General features: G+C 37.4%; 1 protein-coding gene across 1 annotated transcript in view; it reads right to left on the bottom strand.

Annotated features, from left to right (window-relative positions):
* Positions 1 to 243: 243 nt before the first annotated feature.
* LOC121728325 (luciferin 4-monooxygenase-like) overlaps positions 244 to 26,238 on the bottom strand; it is a 28,561-nt gene continuing 2,566 nt past the window's right edge. The window contains exons 2-11 of the mRNA XM_042116483.1: positions 19,147 to 19,354; positions 16,685 to 16,880; positions 16,249 to 16,392; positions 14,051 to 14,204; positions 12,871 to 13,005; positions 10,346 to 10,474; positions 8,820 to 8,900; positions 7,953 to 8,099; positions 3,384 to 3,549; positions 244 to 547 (exon numbers count right to left, since the gene is read on the bottom strand). Of these exons, the coding sequence (XP_041972417.1) occupies positions 420 to 547; positions 3,384 to 3,549; positions 7,953 to 8,099; positions 8,820 to 8,900; positions 10,346 to 10,474; positions 12,871 to 13,005; positions 14,051 to 14,204; positions 16,249 to 16,392; positions 16,685 to 16,880; positions 19,147 to 19,354 (1,488 nt within the window). The 3' untranslated portion in view covers positions 244 to 419. The remainder of the gene's footprint in view (positions 548 to 3,383; positions 3,550 to 7,952; positions 8,100 to 8,819; positions 8,901 to 10,345; positions 10,475 to 12,870; positions 13,006 to 14,050; positions 14,205 to 16,248; positions 16,393 to 16,684; positions 16,881 to 19,146; positions 19,355 to 26,238) is intronic.

The following is a 26,238-nucleotide window of genomic DNA, read 5'->3' on the forward strand; positions in this document are numbered from 1 at the left end:
TATTTAAACAGTATTATTTTAAAATAAATGTCTATGTGTAGAAAATAAAATATGCTTTTTTTTATTTATTCTATCCTTATGATGAAATTTATTTAAGTATGGGTTCTTAATAAAAGAAATAAAGTCAAACTTCTTTAAACTCAAAACAAGTTTATTTTGTTTAAATTGAGACTATTAATTAATTTACACATAACAATGTATTTTTAAATAAATACTACCTTCGTCACAAATAATAATTAAGATTCATCATTTTATTCATGTCCTAACTGTTATTATTAAGGATAGTCATTAAATAAAATTAATTACACTCAACACAATGGTTGGTATCCATGTCCTATTATTATTATAATAATAACATTACTTACCTAATATTATTTCAAATAAAAAAATTAAAATAGCACTGGTCAAATTTGGGTCGATCACTCCCTTTTGGACTCCATGGCAATTTTGGTGAGTAGATTCTTCCTGATTTTGCCACTGGAGGTGAGTGGGAACTCGGCCAGGAACAGTACTCCTCCGCGCAGATGCTTCGCATTGGAGAGCTTGCCTGAAAATAATACAGGAAAACATTAATTTTTAGGGTTCCACAGAATGATTGAAAACGGGCCCCAGCAGATTAGCACTGTGACTTTACGTTCAGTGATTTAAGAGTTTCGCTAAGTTGCATCATCGTAATGTGCTCAGAGGGGCTAAAATGATCGCTTTGAAGAATCATGATATGAATCATAAGATGATTCATTTTTCTAAAATCGCAAAATGCAACTGCTTGCAATTCATTTCTGTATTTTTGTACTGATTTGACATTTGTCAGTTTGACAGTTTTGACAATTCATTTGCTGAATTGATTGAGAGGAATTGCTAAATGTGACCATTTTAGCCCCGCAGATTCAAAACACATAAATCATAATGTATCACTTTTTTTTTTTGTTTATTCAGCTCAAAACATAAAAACCTTAATCTAAATACATAATTATAAAGCTATTATTTAGTTTTGTCATACGAATTTTGACTTTTTTTTCATTTTTATATGTAGTTTCGTGACTCGTCTTCTAAAAGTTGCAAGACATATCACAAATGCATAACATGCACTAAAAGATAAAAAAATCCAACTCAACTTTATGTTGTGTTTACTAAACAACATAAAATTCAGTTCTGAGGCACTTTTCAAAATGCATCGCATTGCATACGCGTCACGTTGCAATGAAGGACCCTAATTTGATATTTTATCACAACATAAAACTACATTGCTAACCCATTTCCCTGTAGAGAGTTCTCTGTGAAAGTAGCAACGCTGAAAGACCAAAAAATTTTTTCACTTTTGTATGGGGAAACTCGTGACGCTCGGGCCCTTGCCCATACAAAAGTGAAAAAAAAATTTGGTCTTTCAGCGCTGCTACTTTCACAGTTAAATCTCTACAGGGAACACGTACACACCCTAAAGTATTATCACTTGTTTTTGTTACACCCTGTATATATATATATGTTACGCTCAAAGACTGAAAACGCTCAGTGAGTGAAAAAATGGCTCACAACGCGTTGTGGTTATAATGAAACGAGTGCTCCTATGTATTGCGCACACACTTGGGCACTATAAAACTACTCCTGTGTAACGTGCTCTTGTGTATTGCGCACACACTTGGGCACTATAAAATAACTCATGCGTACCTGGCCTGGTTTCATTGAAACCAGAGTGCTCTTGTGTATTGCGCTCACACTTGGGCGCTATAAAATTACTCCTGAGCAGAGATGGGCGGGTGGGTAAAAATCGTTAAATATATGTAAAACATTACTTTATTGGCTAAACTTGCAATTTACTATGTAAAATTTTGAGTTATAAAACTCAAAATTTTAATTTAATATTAAAAATAACATGCAATAGATTAAAAAAAGGCACAATAAAGAAAAAATTTAATCATTATAATTATTATTCATCTAAAATAAAGAACACATAACAATCATTATTATTATAATTTTTACAACTCTTGTCGTGCACAATTTATATATTATTATGTAACAAACAACGACTGCCGAGTGCGAGTTTCATGTGAAGAGATCGAATGACTTTACTTTGGAGTAAGCGAATAAAATATAAACTCTTTACGAATCGAATGAATAACCGACCATTTTTAGTGCTTTATATTTTATGTGAGAACTTAATCAAATCAATAATTATTGTGTATTTAAGTTGTATAGGACACCACTTGAATCCACCAATCACGAGCAGTGTATTTCCTCAACATCGACTACGTAAGCAATGGCCGCTCGTGATTGTCGGTGTATTTAGCGTAAACGCTATTTTTAACAGTCATTTTTATTTATCAGAAGGGTCACAGTATCTGTTTTAGCTAATATTTTAGAGATATAAACTGATTTTAATTTATACCCGGTATAAAATGAAAATGGGTGGGTAAATATAGGTATAAATAGGTATTTACCCGAGCCTCGGGTTTTTACCGGGTAAATGCCCATCTCTGCTCCTGAGTAACTAACCTGGTTTCAGAACGCGTCGTGGCCGTTTTCATTAGGGCCACAACACGAATTCGCGTCGTGGCTGTTTTTAAATGCTCAGAACGCGTCATGGCTTTTCTCGATTACCACAACGCGTTGTGGTCGAATAGCACGTCAGCCACGACACGAATTTCGCTTTGTGGTATTTCTGTGATTACCAGAACGCGTCGTGGCCGTTTCACTATGACCACAACGCGTTGTGAGCCATTTTTTCGCTCACTGAGCGTTTTCGGTCTTTGAGCGTAACATTTATGTTTATATATATAATTGGAATCTTGGAATCGGCTCCAACGATTTTCATGAAATTTAGTATACAGGGGGTTTCGGGGGCGATAAATCGATCTAGCTAGGAATCATTTTCAGAAAATGTCTTTTTATTCGTGTTTTATCGATAAACTGAAAAATATGACTCGTCCTGACACCTATTGGCGAATGATAATACTATTTTGTTGGCAACTAATTGTTTTAACGACCAGCAGATGGCGTTATTAAGTAACACGAAGTCAATTAGTGTTTGCTATACCGAGCAAAGTTCGGTCATCCAGGTACTTCTAATTAAATGAAGAGTTTGACAGATAATGTATGGCTTATGTCAAAATCCTCTTACAACATAGATAAATCATAATATTACAATGAACTTGTACTTAATTAATAATTCGTCTCTGAGTGCGGCAGTTATAGACTTATAGGCCGGTATAAATAGTCAGTACTCAAGATGCATCTCGGTCTCAAAACACGGTCCAGGCTCTGTGATTGGTTGACTGTCAAAAGGGCCAATCGTAGAGCCGAACCGCGTCTTGAGACTGAGATGCATCTTGAGTACTGACTATTTATACCGGCCATAGACTACTCTAGTTATCCTTTAATCTACTCACTAGCAACAAGCTCCTTTATCTCCTGCGCCGTGACTCTCGCGCCGTCCTCCACCACCACACAGGCGGTTGGCAGCTGGCCGTCCGCGGCGCTGTCGACGCCGACCACACACACGTCGTGTACCGCCGGCAGCTCGCGGATCACGTCCTCGATCTCGGATGGATGGACCTGGGAAACATATTATAACCTTTAGCTAAGAGCAGTTACTACGAAACCGTTTTGAAACTCAAACTAAAGAATCGAAATGACGCTTCCCTCTATAACAAACGTGAAATGACGTTGTTAGAGTTCGAGTAGGACGCGGCATTCTGGTTCGATCGTATAGTCTTAAAAACGGTTCGTTGTAGGCCTCCAGGGCTCACCCTACCATGGGGTTAACATCAGGCAGGCAGTGGCCAAGAAGGATATTTGTTAACTTATAATTTCAAGTCCAGCCTACCTAGCATACGCCAACGAGATATCTCACTCTACATGTTTTCTCGATGTTTGATGGTTTGTCTCTTCATCTCTATTGACCTTAACATGACAAAAATTTTTTCTCGCGTAGATCTATCATCGAAATAACACATTTTTATAGAGTTTGGTCGAGATAATGTCGAGATTTTGACATTACTCGTCTAATTTAATTATCTCGAGAGTGAGATATCTCGTTGGCGTCATAGAATTAGAACGTTAGAAAAGGCATTCCATACAATCGTCAGCGCGAAAATGTGTCACCCTCGAAATGAGTGAGCTCACTCATCTGAGAACAGTGTGTGCCTTAGGACGCGGTAACAGCCGGACGTGTTTCATTCATTAATTACCGCGTTGTTTTTCGCTACATTCGCTCCAGAATGCCGTCATGTGCCTTCCGACAGTGCAGTAACAAAACGAGGAATACAAATAAAGCCAAAGGTGTAATATTTCACACGTAATTACTAAGATTTTATTAATATTTAAATTACTGTCTTCTATTTTAAGAGAAAAATCAAAGCGAAGCGTAAGATGAGCGAAAGAGAAAGTAGTATATGATATTACTGTAAGACAAAAAAGGACGACAATATTTTTTCGATTCGATTAAAGCGTAAAATGAGCGAAAGAGAAAGTAGTATATGCTATTACTGTAAGACAAAAAAGGACGACAATATTTTCTCGATACACATTTTGCATGCAAAAACATTGCTACAGTTTTGACGGCATACGTCGTATCTAAGTCGTATTTTGATATCGTTGGTTGGCGTATGCTAATTGCTAGGTAGGCTGGGTGCTGGCTAGTTACAAATCACTAAATAAAAATAATAAATTGCAAACGGTAGAATCTTGTAATATGATATTTATTATACGGCGGTTTCACTAAAAATAGCGTGAAAGGAATATTCCTAGAGTAAGATAGTGTTTCTTCAAAAGGAGCCTTTTTAATAGCATTTTTTCCGACTTCCGAATCCTTTGTAATCGACTTCTTAAAAGGAGGAGGTTATAACATGTTTGTCTGTTTATATATCAACGATCACTTCACCGTTTGTGGACCGATTTTCAAGATTATTTCGCTATTGTATCGGTTTTAAATAAATTGCCAACTATAGAAGGAAAAAAGCAAAACAAATCTTCAAGGCTTACAAGCAAAAAAATCCACGTTTACTCCGTGGCCACTGCTCTAAGTGAACATTTCCTAGGAAAAAACAAAGGGCAATCTAAACTTCAAATCTAAATCATTATTTTGTTTAAATTTTTAAAATCTAAATAATCTGTAAGTATCTATCATTAATTTGTTCAAAAATAGAAACGTGACATGTCTGTTATTGGCCGGACTCCGGATGATAGGATAATCCATACTAATATTATAAATGCGAAAGTATCTCTGTCTGTCTGTCTGTCTGTCTGTCTTGCTTTCACGCCAAAACTACTGAACCGATTGCAATGAAATTTTGTATACAGTTATTCTAGAGTCTGAGAAAGGACATAGGCTACATTTTGATGTGGGAAAATATCTTATTTCCATGAAAATTTCGATGAAAATGAATTCGCATTGCGCGTGGCCAGCGCTCATCCCGGGGGTCCTGGGTTCGAGTCCCGCAGGCGGAACAAAAAGTTTTCAATGTTCCTGGGTCTTGGATGCGTATTAAAATAAAATTTCAAAAATCTTAAACATATTTTATGTATAATATTATAAAAAATCCAGAAATATATCGATGGAATGAACATTTTAGTTCTAATACGATTCAGCAGATGGCGTTTTATTTTTTACTTTATTGTAACATAGAACTAATCATACTTATTAGTTAGTATGTTTTTGTTTATAGTTTTTAATACGTTAGAATATTATGTTTAATAATATTATCACTTGGTATAATAATAATCAATCTATCTTATCTTATGTAGAACTCCTACTGCATTTCTAATCCATACTATCCATACTAATATTATAAATGCGAAAGTATCTCTGTCTGTCTGTCTGTCTTGCTTTCACGCCAAAACTACTGAACCGATTGCAATGAAATTTTGTACACAGTTATTCTAGAGTCTGAGAAAGGACATAGGCTACATTTTGATGTGGGAAAATATCTTATTTCCATGAAAATTTCGATGAAAATGAATTCGCATTGCGCATGGCCAGCGCTCATCCCGGGGGTCCTGGGTTCGAGTCCCGCAGGCGGAACAAAAAGTTTTCAATGTTCCTGGGTCTTGGATGTGTATTAAAATAAAATTTCAAAAATCTTAAACATATTTTATGTATAATATTATAAAAAATCCAGAAATATATCGATGCAATGAACATTTTAGTTCTAATACGATTCAGCAGATAGCGTTTTATTTTTTACTTTATTGTAACATAGAACTAATCATACTTATTAGTTAGTATGTTTTTGTTTATTGTTTTTAATACGTTAGAATATTATGTTTAATAATATTATCACTTGGTATAATAATAATCAATCTATCTTATCTTATAGAACTCCTACTGCATTTCTAATATATGTGACAAGTTGACAACAGAAGGCGCTCTAAAATAAAGGAGTTCGAGTGTACCGTGTTGGCCTATATTCCATCCAGAAAATATATCAATGCAATCAACATTTTAATTCTAATATATGAAAACAGATGGCGTTTATTTTTTACTTTATTATTGTAACAGAACTAATCATACCTACTTTACTATATAATATTGTTTTTATTCATAACTAGCTGTTTCCCGCGACATCGTCTGCGTGGACTTTAGTTAATAGTTTATAGCGCGCGGTGTCAACAAAATTTGTGTCAAATTTAAAAACTTTTTAAAACCCTGGTAAGTGGTACGCCTCTTAGGGCCGCGCTACACCGGAATGGCAGCGCTGAAAGTGCTCGCCATGCGAGGCGCCGGTGTAGCGCGGCCCTTAATTAATCAAAATACCCAAAAACAGCTGTGCAGTGTGCACATAATCTATACTAATATTATAAATGCGAAAGTATCTCTGTCTGTCTGTCAATCTCGCTTTCACGCCAAACGCCAAAAGTATCTCTGTCTGTCTGTCTGTCTGTCAGTCTCGCTTTCACGCCAAACGCCAAAACTTCCGAACCGATTGTAATGAAATTTTGTATACAGATAGTCTAAAGCCTGAGAAAGGACATAGGCTACTTTTTTACTGGAAAAAAGGGTTTTAAGGGGGTGAAAATGCGTAAATTTGTTCAAATTAAGTTAGTTCCAACAATTCATAATAGATGGCGCCGTGCGTCTTCTACATCGCGCTGACGCTTGCTCAAAAGTCTTTCTATAAGACGTGGTATCATCTTTCATTTAAGTTTCGATTTTTTTCGATTGTTATATCTATTCTACGGTATTAAATAACTCAGTACTTTATCTGTGCAGTGACGTAACCTTAAATCTATCAATGATAAATAGTTTATGGGTAAAGTTGTGTAATTGGAGGGCTAAATAAGCTTTAAAATTTGGCATAAAATATAAAGTTTAATATAAAAAAATGAAATACTTATTGTGTGCACACTGCACAGCTGTATTGATTTAAGGGGTACCAGGGTTTTTTTATAAAGCTTTTGACACCAATTTTGTTGACATCGCGCGCTATAAACTGAAGTCCACGCGGACGAAGTCGCGGGCAACAGCTAGTAGTTATTTATAAACTTTAAACGTTGAACCGTAGTCTGTAATAACATGTTTCACAAAAAACGTGGCGAATCATACGGCACGACAAAAACGTCGCTCGTTATATCGACATTAATGATTTGTTAAGAGTAATCATGACTTGCTTTTATTACGGAATCCAGTAGGTAAGTATATATTATTCAGCTGCGTAATTAAAGTACTAGATAGTTAGATACCCATAAGATCTAGATTCTAGAATATGAAGGTCGACTTGTATTCGAATTTCTCTTACGATGACATCATGTCGTTGAAGATCTTTTACGCATAAATCGCTATACTTAATAAAGGTACCATGTTCATAAAAAAGGTGACTTGATGATGGGATCCAAAAGTAATCGAGGGAATTCCTCGCTATTTATACCAAAATCCCATTTATCTGGATGATATTGTGATTTCGATTCATAATCTGAAGTATTTCAAATGGAAACGCATAGTGATATTGGATAACACTTACCTGGTAATTGCGGTACTTGATGAGATGTTTCATCCTGTCGACGTAGAAGTAGCAGCCGCGCTCGTCCCGGTACAGCAGGTCCCCAGTCTTCACCCAGCCGTCGCTGGTCTTGCATTTCGCCGTCTCCTCTGGGTCGTTGTAATATTCCTGAAAGACCCATTATTAAGTATATTATAAATGCGAAAGTGTATATGTCTATTACCGCTTCACGGCCATGCCGCTGATCCGATTTAGCCGAGAAAGTATAGGACACTTTTTATTCTGGAAAATGTACAGTTCCCACGCGATATTTTATAAAACTAATGGCCGTTCCCACTTCCCACCACTCGCTATCCCTAAGTGTCAATTGACAGCCAGGTTTCTTCAAAGCTTGCAAAAACCGTTTTTGGCTTAGTAATGCAGTAATATTATGATCTTCATGTCTACGTTCGTTATCGTTATCGTTATCATTTCAAAAGGCTTTGTCCTTTTCTAATACTGTAGCGCAAATTGTGGTGCAAGACCCACGTACATTAATCTAACGTATTGTAGGGGAGACCTACAATACGTTAGATTAATCACTACCAGCCCTGGATAGTATTAATCACTACTAGGCACTAGCCCAGGATATACAAATAGGACGAAGGTACAGAAATAAATCAAGATCTTGATTTATTTCTGCGGGCGTAGCTATACGCCGCGGCCTAGGGGAGACAGTGTTCTAGGGGGCGACACATTTCGTTTTCGTACATAGGTGCAGCGGATAAAAAGTGGCCTACACTAACTACTTATAATAAGATTATAAATCCGGCACTGTACAGTGTACACTACGCTTAAATTTTGTGTCGATAATTTTGTTAGTAAGAGAGTTAGTTCATTCAAACTTACGCTAAAACATATTCCTTTACACCACAGTTCCCCGGGTACATTGGGTTCCTTAATTTCCACTTCTGTATCCGGATCCACTAACTGCAAATAAAAATATATTAAAATTATTAAACAACAATAAGATTCTAAAAACGCAATAATAATTTAGATCCGGGACATAAAGCAAAAAATTTTGTGGTTAATTAGTTTGTATCATCGGAGTATAGATGGCGCTGTCGGGCGCCTACATCGCGCTATCGCTTGTCAGACATCAACACATATAGGTATTGTAGAAACGTTTAACGTTTGATATAAATATGGTCAAAAAGCCGTCCCATAGTACATGGGCACTTTTTGAATTTTTGGTTGCGATCACAGCAAAATACGTTGATGGTCGCGTGAAACTCATGTTAATTCAATGTACTTACAGCACGTTGTACAGCAGGTAGTTTGCATGTAATTCGCATCATTCACTGCAATACACGATAATTACAGCACGTATTACAGCATGTAATGCAGAATTATTACCGTTTAGCGAGCGCTTAAGAGATATGAAGATTAAACTAGAACTATTAAGACTTTAGGGCCGTTAAATTTCATATTCACGTTTCTAGAATGAGTAATTTTTAAAGAAAGCGTCATTCAAAAAAACTGAAAAATATAATAATTATACCTACTTACATGTATACAGTATAAGTACATAATATTATATACATCTTTTAACTAGTCTAGTGACTCTTTTGGTGAGAAACACAATACAGATAATTTTACTCGATAAAAAAAAATCCGAAACAACCTCGATTTTAAAAACATTTTGAGTTTTAAAGGACTTACAGGGACTCAATCAAAAAATAATTTGGAAAGTACTGTTCGATTACTGTTAAAATTTTACAGGAAAATGATTGGATACATGTTTAGTTAAGTAGGTATAATATTTTTATCTAAGTAAAAAGGTTTTTTCTCCTATTTCGCCCTATCATGGACGCGGCGAGCGTCGTAACCGCCACCGTACAAGGCGCGCTGATAATATGAATGTTATTGTTGTATTTTTCTGCGACAATATTAAATACTGTCGCAAAAAAATACAAAGCATTTACGAATTGATATTAATATATGTCCATCTATTTACTTACTATTAGAACTTTATTAACTTGCTAGTTTTTTTTTCTATTTACGCTACGATATTTACGCGACAAAGTTTAAAAAATGTTTTAAAAGACTTTGAAGTTCGTTCGAAGTTCAAACTTCAAAGTATTATAATAATATTATGGTATTATGAGCGATTTCGAATACTGAGCTGACCCATCTCTAGTCACAACTTACAAATCACAATCGATTGTGAGTTGTGACTAGAGATGCGTCAGCTCAGTTGTTTGTGTTCAGATAATCTCGTCGCAATGTTATGTTATAGACTTAGATAGTATAAAGTATAAGCTCCCAATTATTATTGACACGAGTTCATACAGCAAAGCTGTTATTGGCATTCCTAATATTGTCAAACAAAACTTGTGCCAATAATAGGTCCGCCAACGAAGGGTCGTACTAGCCTTCAATTCATAGAAGGGTCCCTGCTTCCCGCAGCTGTCTGGAGGGTCGAGTACTGGCGTCATGATGATGCCCAGCGTCTCCGTCTGCCCGTACATGTTGTACACCAGGGATTCTGGCTTCATGTGACTCTGAAATAAAGTACTGAGTAAGTTTTAAATAAGAATGCATTTATTATGTTGCAAGCCTCAAAGACTAATATTTATCCCACCAAAAACATTTTCATGTAAAAATGTTGCCAAGATGAGAACATATAGTTCGTGGTGTCAAAAAGTAGTGAGATCTCATGTAGAGCAAAGTTTCTAACGTTACAGACTCAGCCCTACATTTAAAAACCTTAATTTTACACTATAGCGCGGCAAAATATGTGATAATAATATAATGTGTCAGCCGTACGAGAAGAATCTAAAAACTCTACACATTACTCAAAACCGGTGGCCTGGCCATTTTAAAATAAAAGTTTGTAAGTACAACAGAAAAGTATATATTATTAAGTTCAAAGCCCATAGCATGACGAATAACAAAATGGCCAAGACACCGATTTTGAGTAATGTGTAGAGTTTTTAGATTCTTCTCGTACGGCTGACACATTATATTATTATCACATATTTTGCCGCGCTATAGTGTAAAATTAAGGTTTTTAAATGTAGGGCTGAGTATACAAGATAGTTTCTTTCCATCTGTAGCCTTAGCACGGCCACCAGTAGAAATGCGAAAGTATGGACAAACTGTGGAGATAAACTTAAGGTAGCGTTCCGATCTTTTTCGTTCCCAAAAATTCAATTAAAATGCCACTTTATGACAGACTATAGTCCTAAAAATTCAAATAATATCCTACTCTATGACATATAATATAGTCTGTAATAAAGTGGCATTTTAATTGAATTTTTGTCGGTCGCGATTGGCCGCTGTAAAGATCGGAACGGTATCTTTAGTTTATTTCCACAGTTTGTCCATACTTTCGCATTTCTACTGGTGGCCGTGCTAAGGCTACAGGTGACCCTGATGGAAAGAAACTATCGTCGCCGACTTGCCGGCTTTTTAGAGAGAAAAGTTATCTTTCCCTTTTTAGAGTTCCGTACCCAAAGGGTAAAAACGGGACCCTATAACTAAGACTTAATCAATGTCTGTCCGTCTGTCTGTCTGTGTGTCTCCAAGCTGTAACTCGCCTAGCTAGAACCGCATAGCTAGATTTCTGAAATTTTCACAGATTGTGTATATCTGTTGCCCGTTGCTCCCATACAAGAAACGTGATTTTTTTGCAATTTTTTGCTCGATATCAATAACTGCAACACATATACACTCGTAATATTGACGAAATACTCAGTTATATTTGTACTTTAATAATCAATAATAAAATTTCAATAAATTAAATAATTAAGGGGGGCTCCCATACAAAAAAAATACAATTTTTTAGCCTATTTTTGCTCGATTGAGGTACTGAACCATTTGTGCGCGAGTTTAACTCACACTTGGCCGATTTTTTATGAAATTGGGGGACAAAAAAGCAGAAGGGCCACCTGACTTAAAGCAACTGCCGTCGTCCATGCGATCCATGGACACTGTCACATTAGAAGGGTTGCAAGTACATTTTCGCCCTTTTAATGAAGGAATAGGCTAAGGGAATAAGCAGAAGAGAACAGGGATAGAGATTAGGGAATAAGGTATAGTTCAGTTGGGCTTCCGGTCTCCGCTTAACTCGCTAAAAGAAACACAGCGCAAGCGCTGTTTTACACCGGTTTTCTGTGAGTCTGTGGTCTCACATGTCTAACACGTATTTTTTTGGCACAAGTAGTATATTTTATACTCTATTTTTAATTTTGTATCCAGAACAAGAAACGGGGGTATCCCATACTAACACCCCCCCCCCCCCCCCCCCCCTCTATATCAAGGGGACGGGATAGGTTAGGGTTTGATAATTTTTTTGTTGTTTCTGTACTAATAGTACATAGCTACATGTATACCAAATTTCAGCTTTCTCAGACTTCAGGAAGTTCCCTAACAATTTTGATGATTGGTGAGTCAGTGCCAGAAATGTGGATTTTTGGACACCTATAAAATCTAAAGTATAATAAGTAACAATATTCAAACTTTGGGCATTTAATTATTATACTCATGCCAGTATATCCGCAAAATTTCAACTATCTGGCATTATCCGAACCAAAGTTACGAGGGTGCAAAAATACGACGAAACGTTTCGAGAAAAGGTAGGTAGTGCCCGTGCGCGCTTCGCTTGGCTCATCTTGGCGGGGGCACTCCCGTGCACCCAGATAGATATAAGATGAAGTACTGATATTTATTATTTATGTGGGGGGGTCGGTCAGAAAATCTAAAAAAACACCTCACATAATTTGTGGACGCCCGACCCCCCAACAGATTTGGCATAAAGCTTAGGCCAAACCTACGTGACCAGGAACGCGAAGCGGAGCGTCAAGTTCGCAGTCGTCTGGTCGCGCCGTAAGTTTGGCCTAAGCTTTACCCGACCGAATAATGCAGCTCAACCAATATCAGCTATCTAAGTACCTACCTTTAATTTAGGAATAAGGTCGGGGTTACACCGCGAGCCGGCTATACAGATGAAGGTGAAGCATGTGAGGTCCACCTCCTCCGCCCGGCTCAACAGATCCACCACCATCGCTGGACCCAGTGTCGTCGTTTTTGGCTAAACAAGTAACAATATAGTAATGAAAAGAACAGTATAGAGTTATCTATATTACGCGGTACGCCTCATAACTCATTCTTATGAATGAGTTATGAGGCGTACCGCGTACATAAGACAGAAAAGTCATATTTTGTGATTGTTTTGAACATAAGGTAGAATAGAATAGAACGGAACGGTACGTAACGGAACAGAACGGAACGGAACGGAAAATCAGTTTTCTAGACCTTACAGATTTTAAGATCTAGGTTAAAGTATGTAGTCAAGTTAGGGTCATATGGGCTCTTAAACCATTTCGAAATTCACGCCCACAGGAAAAATGGAGCAAAGTCGTCGAGGAAGTCGTGGAAATTCCTCCACTTTTAAATCGTTAATTTTGAAGAACGTTATTTTTTTCCCTAAAACCCTTTTTTACCAACGTGTTTGTGGCCCGTATAAAAAAAAGGTTCATTACCATGACGGTCTACACGAAACATAATAAATTATTATGTCTACTGATTTTGTCTTGTAGTGTAACTTGTGTATGTAATATATATGTTACACATGGGCGTATATAAGGGGGGTGTCCTGGGGGTCCGGACCCCCCCTCCCCCATTACTATCCATTTTACTTGTCCAATTTCGACAATAATATATGTACCTCGCCGATTAAAATCGGTGCGGTACATGTGCTTAAATATAAAAAAATATTTTTGATTTCCTAATCACGATGCCTATTTACTGCTGCGGAACCCTTCATGGGCGATTCCAACTCGCACTTGGCCGCTTTTTTACGTTAGGGACCCCCTTATGAAAGCTATATGTATACGTATACGCCCGTGATGTTAAATAATGTATATTGCTTATTTGGAGTCTCGTCTTCTAAAGTTTTAAATAGTGGATTACACGGGTCTTGTAAGTCGATCAACACTACGGATTATGCGATATTATTGACCATCTAAGGTTGATATTAAACGCGCCCGCTTTCAATCTTATTGTCAAATAAATTGTTCAATAACATCGTTTAATAATATAGCACAATAAAATTGATCGTCTAGGGGCCCACTTACCCGATACTTATTGATCATCTCAATGACGTGGTCCACGTCGGCCGGCCTCGACGTCATCACCTGACAGTCGTTGGCGTAGGGTATGGACACCGCGCAGTAGTACGCCGACGTCCAGCTGACGGGTGACAGGTTTAGGTACACGTCGTTGACGTCCCTGTAATAACAACATTATTTAACTCCGTTAACTGCCGCATTCGGAGACATTTGATTATTATTTAACTTAAAAATAAAGAAAACTTAGAAAACTATACCATCGAATTGAGAATTCAACATCCTTTTTGGAAATCGGAAAATAATGGAGTTTATTTTATTTTATTTATTTATTTTCTTTATTGGAACAAAAAACAGTTACATGCTATAATCTTAAAGTAAGTACAATTACATAAATAAAAGTGATAAACACATAACCCACACCATTGTTCGCGGCATAACAAAAAAAAAATACAAAATATTCCTAACAAAGAGAAAGAATTTTAAATGCATTAGTGCATAGCGTTAAGTGGTTTGTAACAGATGAGTTAAAACTTCAAAGTCGTCATTAAATTAAAGTTAAACTACTATTAAATTTCTTTGAGTGCGGCCGTACGACAATATTATGAATGTTTGCGGTTGAAATGACGAGCCACGCCACATTATAAAATGTATGTCGCAGTCATCTGATTTAAATCTGCGATTCGATTGAATAACTAGCGCATTTATTGAATGACACCATTAAATTGAATGAATAAAAGCTATGTCCACACTATGCCCTTTATCTTCAATTTTCGTCATCTTCTTTCATTGAACTTTCGTTTTGGCGCATTCAATTATCGAATGCGTCAACGACCGCAACGCCAACATTGTCATTTTTGTTCAGTTGCAGTGTCTGTCAGATTATTGTAACATGTGCGACGAGAACATACTGGGTGGAATATGTGCAGCTTATTTGGTCATAAGAAATTCCAAAACAAAGAACAAAGCGAAAGTTTTGGATACGGTCAGAGCGCATGCGTCTCTAGCATGCCTCACGTCCGCTGTTGACCGCATGGTCCGCATGGCCTTGATGAACAAAAAAAGGCACAGTGTGGACATAGCTATTGGACAACTCTTGACCTACAGTCATATTATAGTGAATACGGTAAATGGGATGCTATAAAAATAAAATATCTTTTTATTCAAAATGGGTATCATGATACACTTTTTGAAAGTCGAACGAAGAAACTACGTTGCCTACCACCGGTTCGGGAACTACCCCCCCGAGAAGAACCGGCGTAAGAAACTCGCAAGAACCGGCGTAAGAAACTCGCAGAACCGGCGTAAGAAACTCGCTAATTTTTTTTAAGTAGCCGTTGACGGGGTAGTTAAAGGTAAATCCACACTGTCCTATTACTTTATTACAAATAAAGCACATTAAAGTAAATATAATCGACAAAATATCAACACAGTGATATCACAGAATAAATAATAGTACAAGTAGTGATATCAGCTGTGCGAGCTGTTTGACGCCATATTTGTTTTAGTGACTACTAGCGTCGCAGTGAGAAAAAAATGGAATACGTTCAATTACCTGACTGATTTCATGTCCGCTATCTTCAAAGGGCTATGTTATGTCGGCTGTACACTCTCGCCGAGAGCTCTCGGGCGAGAGTCTCGTGCGAGAGCCCCTTGCCTCGCTTAGTTCAATTGCAGTTATGAACTCAAAGAAGACGGACCATTATTTTTCTCTATGCATCGAAAGATATTGTAATCCAAAGATCTATAATCATATTTAATTTTATTTCTCACAGATAATGACTGATAATGACGTTTATTATTGTTATTTTTCTGTTCTGCACTGTCAAGCGGCGCGACTAGTAGTGAAAAACGCGAGAGTGTACAGTAATGCGCTCGCTTTCCTCGCGAGACCCTTTGTCTCGGGCGCAAATACCGACACCGGACCGTGAGGGTCCGAGACAGGCGAGACGAGGCGAGCGCACCCATTTACACTCTCGCACTCGGGCCGCCTCGCTGTGTCTTGGCGAGAGTGTACAGCCGACATTACAGATTGCTAACTAGTTGGACGTTGAGTAATGATCGTTCAATCGACGTTCGGCCGAGTCATTCAATTGAATGGTGTCATTCAATGAATGCGCTAGTCATTCTATCGAATCGCAGATTGAAGCAGATGACTGCGACATGTATACTACACCTAATAATGTTTTGTCGAGTGCAATACTTACAAATTGTGTAGAGAGTGTTTTATATACGCCATAATTTTGGACAACATTTCTTTGTGTTTGATGGCGGCGACTTTTAGTCGTCCCGTGGTGCCGCTTGTGCATGTCAAATATGCGTACACTTTGTCCAAGTCGAATTCAGCTATTCTGAAAAAAAAGGTTTTTATTCCATGTAGCAATAAGCATTTCTTTAAAGAAAAACCACCCTAAATCTATGCTTTTTGGTCTACTTGCAGTTTGAAGTTTGCACCAATTCAGGTTAAAGCTAATCTTAGGTTAACTATTGTATTATCTCTTTCATAAATGCGAATAGAAGGGAGATAAAAATTAAAACTTTAACCCCGATCTGTGCAAGTGCACGGATTTTTATGAGATAGGTATCATTTACCTTTCGAAAAGCATTAAATAATGATTTAGTACGTATTAAAAAAAACCTTACTTAAATTCACTATCCGGTTGATTGTCGTCGAATTCCTTTATGAAGCTGGACAGTGTGGTGTCACCTTTGCCATAATATGTCACTATTCGCGTGTTGAGGTCCAGCGCCTGAACCGCCTTCGAATAGTCCTTATACGCCTCAGGCATACAGAACACAATTTTCGGTTGTGTGATCTTTAGTAAACTTTTTATTTCATCTGAAAAAAAAACATAATATTATGGTTAGGAAATGGATGCAACATTTTGTTCACGCTAGGCAAGGGAAATTATTTGCTGTAACTAGGTTCTTTTGTATTATATTTTGTAGCCGCAACTCTGCCTTCAGCGAGAAGTGGAGCAATATCAAATATGGGGTTTTAGTGGCCAGGGAGTCCTACATAGTACATACCCCTGTCAATATCGGCCGAGGATGCGTAAAGCATTTACCCGTGTTAAAATAATCAGCCAATTGCGAGCCGGAATCGCGCACGAAGGGTTCCGTACCGTTATAGAGCAAAAATAGCCCAAAATTGTTTTTTTTTTGTATGGGAGCCCCCCCCTAATTTAAGGGGGGCTCCCATATTACTTTAATAATAAATAAAAATATTCTTAATAAAATATATACTTAATTATATATTTTATTCAAAAAAAATTTTTATTTATTATTAAAGTACAAATATAATTAAGAATATTGTGAGGATTTCAAGTGCCTACCTGCTACCATTATTGATTACGAGCAAAAAAGGCCAAAAATCACGTTTGTTGTATGGGAGCCCCACTTATTTATTTATTTTATTTTGTTTTTAGTATTTGTTGTTATTACACAATCTGTGAAATTTTCAGAAGTCTAGCTATAGCGGTTCTTCAGATCCAGCCTGGAGACAGACAGACGGACAGACAGACGGACAGAAAGACATCGAAGTCTTAGTCATAGGGTCCCGTTTTTACCCTTTGGGTACGACACCCTAAAAAGGCAAGAGAAATTGAATAAAACTGTTAATATTATGTATCTAAATCATTGTTGCAGTTCTAAGGGACTGTCCAAAAATTACGTGAGGCCTTCAGGGTTCCTACCAAATCTCGTCATAGAAGAATCTCCAAATCTCTCACGTAATCTATGAACACATCTTGTTAATTGAGTGACAACTGACAAAATAATGATTGTAGCTTTTGACGGATTCAGGTCTGCTAATAATAACTTTACAGTTAACTAAAGGTATCTTAACTCATCATCTTTACGACATAAACTTTGTTTACCGGTCCATAGTTGTCCTCTACTTTAAGGTCGGCTTATTAACTTAACCTTACATAATATTTATATTTAACATGCTAGACCTAGAAAAGTGCAAACCTAAATGAGGATAATCGCTATGAGTCCACAGACCAGTTATGCTATCCTCTATGGTTATACTTACTTTAAGTTTTCTACACAAACTTTGTTTTGAGAGTTCGTAATACTCAAACTAATATAATACATCTTGACGTGGGAGAAATACCACGTTCGCACAGAAAACTGGCGTGAAACAGCGCTTGCGCTGTGTTTCGCCGAGTGAGTCTGTTTACCGAAGGCCCAATCCCCTACCCTATTCCCTTCCCTACCCTCCATTATTCCCTTCCCTTCCCATCCCTACCCTCCCCTATTACCCTATTCCCTCTTTAAAGGCTGGCAACGCACCTACAGCTCTTCTGATGCTGCGAGTGTCCATGGGCGACGGAAGTTGCTTTCCATCAGGTGACCCGTTTGCTCGTTTGCCCCCTTATTTCATAAAAAAAACCTTTTAAAACTAAAAAGTATGAGGCAGTTCTCACCGAAACGAAACGAGACGAGGCGGGACGGATAAACATAATGTCAAACAGCTCGCTGCTGCATATTTTAGTCCCGTTTCGGTTGTGTAATTGTGTTATGTACTTATAGTTAATGTTCGGAAAATGAAAAACCTTAGAGCGCAAAAGGAACACTTGTGGGAACCGAAAATCTTCCGCCCATTTCAACGAGTTTAATAAATGTTTTGTGAAATTCGGAATTAGGTCAGATTTCTCGGAATTCACTTTTACCTAATAATGGCAATCAGTTGGCTAATTCACCTTAAAAACGGCTGAAGATGTAATACTAAAATATTTATAAACTGACTTTCAAAAAGTAGGCAGTATTTTTTTAACTTAATCGTGCAAATGATCAAACAAACAATGAACGCGGTTGGAAAGTTAGTGCTTATAAAACATGACCTCGAATTGGAGAAACTGTCTCATAACTCATAAGAGTGACCTACTCAACGCACTTTAAAACCGACCGAATCAAACTCGCGAAGGGGTTACGTATGTATCTGTGGTATGTAGTATGTAGTTACCACTTACCAATATAATTAATAATTATTACGCAAAAAAGAGAAAAAAATCGCGCCAGTATAGGACAGACAGACAGCGAAGTCTAAGTAGCAAGGTTCCGTTTTTACTCTTTGTGTACGGACCCTAAAAAGTACCCACCGTATTTAAATTGTGGATCAATCGCTGATATTGGGTACCCGTTGAACAGAGCTGCATTGAAAGGTATGTTGAGGAGTATGTGGTTGGTTCCACTCAAGGCCAGCACGTCCCCAGGCCTTATGTTGCAGTTCCTTAGGCATCTTGCCAGCTGCACCGATTTTGATAATGCTTCAGCGTTTGTCATCTGCTCCCCTGTGCCTGCGTCTATCTGAAACGAATGGATATTAGGTGAATAGGAATACCAGTACTTAAAGAGTCCGGGTGCCATCGCAGTTCTCATACAAACGTAATACCAAGATTATTTCGCATACGAGAATATTTACCATATTTGAGTTATTATTCAGCGATAGTAATTACTGGTAATTACCTAGGTTCCGGTGCAAAGATTACAATTTAGTAAGTATGTAAATATTGTAATCGTTCATATTTTTGGTATCTAAATATTTTGCAGTGAATCTTTGTAATTTCTTCTGTAATTACTGTCTGAAGCTGAATAATAACTCAAATATTATGGTAAATATTCTCGTATGGGAAATGATCTTGGTAAGTACTTATTACGTTTGTATGAGAATTTCGATGGCACTCGGGCTCTTAATTCGATTTAATTCAATTCGTTTATGCATACTAATATTATAAATGCGAAAGTGCAGTGACGCCCACACAGCTGAACCGATTTAGCTGAAATTTGGTATGGAGATACTTTGAGTCCCGAGAAAGGACACATGATACTTTTTATCCCGGAAAAATGTACGGTTCCCGCGCGATAAACGATTTTTGTCGCAACGGAGTTGCGGGCGTCATCTAGTCTATACTAATATTATAAAGAGGTAAACTTTGTTTGTTTGTTTGTTTAATTGTAATGGATAGGCTCAAAAACTACTGGACCGATTTTAAAAATTCTTTCACCATTCGAAAGCTACATTATTTACGAGAAATCTTGATTTTTATTGGACTACATTTAAACGGATTTATTTTACTCATGCTAATAATCCTTATCAAAATAAATTATTACATCACTAAGTACAATTTGTGTGGAATATATTTGATCTTTGAATTATTAAAATTGGACGTTTGGTTTAGAAATTATGGCGAAATTAAAATATTGCGATGTACCTACGCCCGTTTCGAACTGGGCGCTACCAAAGCGGCGATGCGCTCGCGGGAAGGGTATCACTATGCATCGCCCGCGTAATTTAGGAATGTCACCGAAAAAAGAAACTTAAGTCCTTTCACGTGGTCTATTCTTCATGTAAATAATGTACCAAGTATTGTACACATTGAAAAGGTCTACAGAAAACGCAATAGTATATACGTATAAGAATATCCCACAATAACATTTTTTGTCATTTACTTTTAACTTCAAATAATGGCTAATTTTCGAAGCGATTTTAACCAATACGGCAATAATCCTTATTCAGTTAAATACTTTTAATACATTATTGATTATGGCCCTTTACAGCATTTTTTTATGAAATAAGGGGGCAAACGAGTAAACGGGTCACCAGATGGAAAGCAACTTCCGTCGCCCATGGACACTCGCAGCATCAGAAGAGCTGCAGGTGCGTTGCCGGCCTTTTAAGAGGGAATAGGGTAATAGGGGAGGGTAGGGGAGGGAAGGGAAGGGAGTAGGGGAAGGTAGGGAAGGGAATAGGGTAGAGGATTGGGCCTCCGGTAAACCCGTTTTCTGTGAGAACGTGGTATTTCTCCGGTCGAGCCGGCCCATTCGTGCCGAAGTATGGCTCTCCCACTTATGAAAGCGTATAAAGCATATTATGATTTAAATTTTAAATGAATATTTTCGAAGATATTACAGATTTAAAAATTGCGGGACGTAGCTTTTGCGGCAGTAGGTACCGACCAATGCGCGCCATGGGTAGTAATGAATATATTATAAATTATTTATCAAAACTACTGAATCGATTATAATCATTTTTTAGTGACATAGGCTGTAATATATTTTATAACCGTGCGAAGCCGGGGCGGGTTGCTAGTTTCCTATAAAAATGGTGAATATACAGTAGGTGGTAATGATCATTTCATAATTCATTTTTAGGGTTCCATACCCAAAGGGTAATTATTATTTTTAACAAAAATTAAAACCGACTTCCAAGGTAAAAACAATAATAACATCCTTATAATATGAACTAAAAAGTATTAAATAATTTTTCCTATCTAATAGTGCCTTTTTCCGAATTCGGCTAAACCTCAACTATTTCTGTACTCAATCTTCATCATTTTGAAGTCGGTACCAGATAGCTGAATCTTTAGTTCTCTGACAGAATATTTGAAACTTTTGGAACTGGCACCGACTTCAATATATTCAAAAATATCCCCCCTTCGGTATCCGTGGCTGAGTAGTTAAGTAAGACCCACTCATCACAGCCTTGAGATGCCTTAAAAATACTTCGTAAACATCAGAAAACAGATGATCTTATCTGAAGATTACCATCAACAACAAATCTTACACAAATCTCAAATGCGAATTCCTTCTAAACGGAGAGTTTACTGGCGGTGGAAACGGTAAGAAGGAGTTTTTCTCACCCAAAACAATCCTCCTTAATGTCACCAACATTTAATCGAAGTAGGTTGCTAAACCTTATCTGAGCTTTTTTGCTTCCCTTGGTGCCCCCTATCGATTGGTATATTAAAAAGGGGTGGTCATAGGGGGTTGTATTTTTGTCATCAAAATTTTTCCAAGTATTTTCGCCATACTAACGAGATTCGTATATAGCCCTGTATCTGGCCGGGGGTTGATTTGTGAGAAAAGTTTATCTGAGCTTTCTTAGTCCCCGTGCCGCCCCCTATCGATTGGTGTATTCAAAAGGGGTGGTTATAAGAGGTTGAAATTTTTCGAAGTATTTTCTCCGTACTAACAAGGGTCACATTTCGGCCTGTCTTTCGACAGGGGTTGATTTTTGAGAAAAGTTTATCTGAGCTTTTTTGCTCCTCTTGGCGCCCCCTATCGATTGGTATATTCAAAAAGGGTGGTTATAAGAAGTTAAGATTTTGAAATTTTTTTGTCTTTTTTCCATAGTGACCCTTTCCTTCATTCCAACCCAAATGAGTGCCTTACGCTCTGAAGTAAAGGTTGAATTTGTTACTTATGTTCAATTTTGTGGTACTTGAAATATTATGTATTTTGAAACAACATTAAGTATATTTTTTTGTATTAAAATCGCTTTGAAATATACCAAATAAATAAGGACATAACGTGATGACTGATGATATTTTATGGTGTTGTGTGTGTATTGTATCCATATACAACCATTTTTTTTTTTTTTTTTTTTTCTTGGTCGGGAAATGCTATTACACATCCCCGGTAGCGTTGGGGAAGGACCACCGGGTTATGTGGGACTTGCTACGGCCGAAGAGATGGTAAGTGGCCGCAGCTGTACCCACTAAAACCCGACCGTGTTCCTACTTTCGCGCAGGACGGAGACGCGAGGGCCTATTACATGTCTTCCGTGACTTCCGTCCGCGCTTGCCTGCTCACCCAAAGCAGGCCCACACTGTTGGGGTTTCTTGTCCCCCTACGCCGAACAGAGGCCCCACATGGGGGGCTTGCATAGGCCGGTCCATGACATCCATATACAACCATGAGTTGTGACATATTAAATTCTAATAAAACGAAATGTTTAAAATTCAGTTTGCCAAATGTTAGGCAAGTACAAACCAATGTACTATTAAATGATGAGAAAATGAAATTAGTGGACACCACTGTTTTCCTAGGTATAACTTTAGACAGTAAATTACAGTGGAGTCCGCATATTGCAAATCTGGCGGATAGGCTCAGTTCTGCAGCATATGCTGTTAAAAAAATCAGAGAGGTAACTGATGTAGAAACAGCGCGACTTGTTTACTTTAGTTACTTCCACAGCATTATGTCCTATGGAATCATTCTATGGGGAAATGCAGCGGACATTAATGCAATATCCGTGCTGCAGAAGCGAGCGATACGTTCTATTTATAAGATGTCATCGTGTGAATCCTTAAGAGAAAAGTTTAAGGAAATAAATATTCTGACCGTCGCATCTTAATACGTCTTGGATAATGTATTGTATGTAAGAAAGAACTTAAATAATTTCAAAAAGAATAGCGACAATCATTGTTTTAACACTAGGAATATGAACAAATTAGAAATACCAGTAATCAGACTTAGCAAAGTCAGCAAATCTTTTAAAGGCCAATGTATACGCCTGTACAATAGAATCCCAGTAAACGTTCAAAATCTCTCTATCAATAAATTTAAAAAAGTTGTAAAAGAACGTTTGTGTACTAAAGCTTATTATAAAATCAATGATTTCATCGACGACAACACACCTTGGGAATAGGGTGGTTCTTACAGGCTACTTGAATACTCTTTATAATTCCTGTTGTAAATAGATTTAAGTCATAATATTGTTACAGTTCGACAAGGCTTTAAATGAACGTGGCGAGAGGGGGAACTAGCGCTGTTTTCATACAAAAACGTCATTTTTGACAGTTCTTCTTTACCAGCAGCGCCCATGGACATATTCATTTAAAGCCTTGGTGCACTGTATATGTTCAAATTGTAATTTTCCATCTTTTTAGTAAAAGATGGCCCCGTGCGAGTTTCTTACGCCGGTTCTTCTCGCCGGGTTAGTTCCCGAACCGGTGGTAGGCACCTTAGTATCGACGTTCAGAAATATTTTTGTAAAAAAATTACTCTGAATAAAAAATATTTTGATTTTGATTTTGGTGACCCTGACATGGTAGTGATGATGATGATGATGATGATTATGATGATGATGATGAATGTAATTTGCATAGTAGCATATGTTTTCAGTTCTTAAAACAACGCCTAAACCCCCAAACTTGTATCTATAAGGAATCCGGAGTTCTCTTAGTATCTTCGGAACCATAGTATACCTTGGTGCAAAATCTTGCCTTTTGGTAGCATATGCTTAGGATGCTTCTCATAGAACCAAAATCACCATATGTTTCCATATAAATTTTGAGGAGTTCCCTCGATTACTCATGGATCCCATCATCAGATCACCACTTTTGTGAAAATGGGACCAAATTGGAGTAAAACCTAATATAACAAAATAAAAATTTTGAAAATCGGTTCACAAACGGCGGAGTAGTGGTCGAACATACAAAAAAAATATATATATCCACAGCCGAATATATAACCTCCTCGTATTTTGGAAGTCGGTTAAAAACGGGACCCTGTTACTAAGACTTCGATGTCTGTCCGTCTGTCTGTCTCCAGGCTGTATCTCAAGAACCGCTATAGCTAGACTTCTGAAATTTTCACAGATTGTGTACTTATATCTGTTGCCGCTATAACAACAAATACTGAAAACTAAATAAAATTATTATTAAAGGGGGGTTCCCATTCAACAAATGTGATTTTTTCGGCCTTTTTCGCTCTATATCAATAATGGCAAGAGGTAGGCACTTGAATTTTTTACACATTCTTTTGTTAAAATATGTGTTACTTACACATATTTTAACAAAAGAATGTGTTCGTGAAAGCTAGATGAATCACAAAGATGCATCTAGCTTTCACGAACTTTTCATATTTTATATTGCCATAACCGCGTGCACTGAACTAAGTTAATATTTTACCACATTGTGCATTGTATAAAATTCTATCTTTGAGACACTGACCTGTCGGATTTTAATTGCTGTATATAGATCGAGATATTAAGAGCATTAGTGTCCTAACTCCTTACCCAAAATTTTCATTAAATCATCTAAAGAACATAACTGCATTCATAACTCAATAGCATTGCCTTCGGCCGAATACCCCATTTAGAGCTGACAAGCTTCCAACAGGAACCCAGAGCACATCTAGCCTTTTTCGTAATATACTCGATGTGCTTATTCCGAATGAGTCCTTTCTCTAGGATTACTCCTAGATATTTGACATCACCCGCAAACTTAATAGTTTTACCGAAGAATGTTGGGGGTCTTAGTCCCTCCAACTTCCTCTTTTTGGTGACCATCAATACCGTATCAAACATATCAAGACCGTCTTATCAGCGTTTACTGTTAGCTTGACCCTTTGGCACCAATCCTCGACGACTCTTAGTGCTGACTGCATCAACCCAGCGACCACCGATGCGCATAACTTACATAACTAGATGATGCCCTAACTCCGTTCGCATTGCGCCAAAATATTTTTATCGCACGGGAACCGTACATTTTTCCTCCATCCTTAGATGTCCTTACCCGGGACTCAAAGTATCTCCATAACACTGAGGTAGTAAGTACTACGTAACTTACTTACTATGTCAGTGCTCCATACCAAATTTCAGCAAAATCGGTTCAGCGGTTTAGAGTTTGGACTTGAAGAGGTAACAGACAGATAGACAGACAAAAATACACGCTTTCGCATTTATAATTTTATTGAGTACTTACTTATTTGAAGACTACAAAAAATTGTTGTAAGGTTGATGTCATAGGCAGGTATTACACGCATCAATATTATCATGATTCTAGTATCACGCGATTCACAAGTGTACTGTGATACTATGATTCGGCCTATTACACCTGCATCAATATTATCACGGATTCGTGATAATATTGATGCGTGTAATACCTGCCATATTATATAAGTCATAACCTTTGTATATTAGCTTCATGGTCATAAACCTAATTAATTATTACCTAACGACAAAAAAAAAAATTATTGATTGATTCTCCTTTGTACCTGCCGGTAGTTTTGCCCTATGGTGTCATTGGATATTTTTGCTTGTTGTTTATATCCATAATTTAGGTTGGGTTGCACCAACTAACTTTAACTACTTGTACTATTATCTATTCTGTGCTTTAACTAAGTATAACTGTAATTTTAACTCAAATCTTTGGTTAAAGTTAAAAATGGATGCCATCAAGACGCTATATTTAACCATAACCATAGAGCTCGACAAGGTTTTAAATGCACGTGGCGAAGTTGATTCCTAAGCAGATGAGGGACCTACGTAGTTTGGTCGCGTTACGTCAAACCCAGCCGACAGATCACAATAGGTAATTATTAAGCTTAGGCCAAAAACCGTAGCAAGGAATATGAAAACTGTCACCCATATCATCTTAAAACGTACAAACTATAGACTTCTTTTT

This window comes from Aricia agestis, chromosome 6 (assembly GCF_905147365.1).
Source record: "Aricia agestis chromosome 6, ilAriAges1.1, whole genome shotgun sequence".
NCBI classification, from domain to species: Eukaryota; Metazoa; Arthropoda; class Insecta; order Lepidoptera; family Lycaenidae; genus Aricia; species Aricia agestis.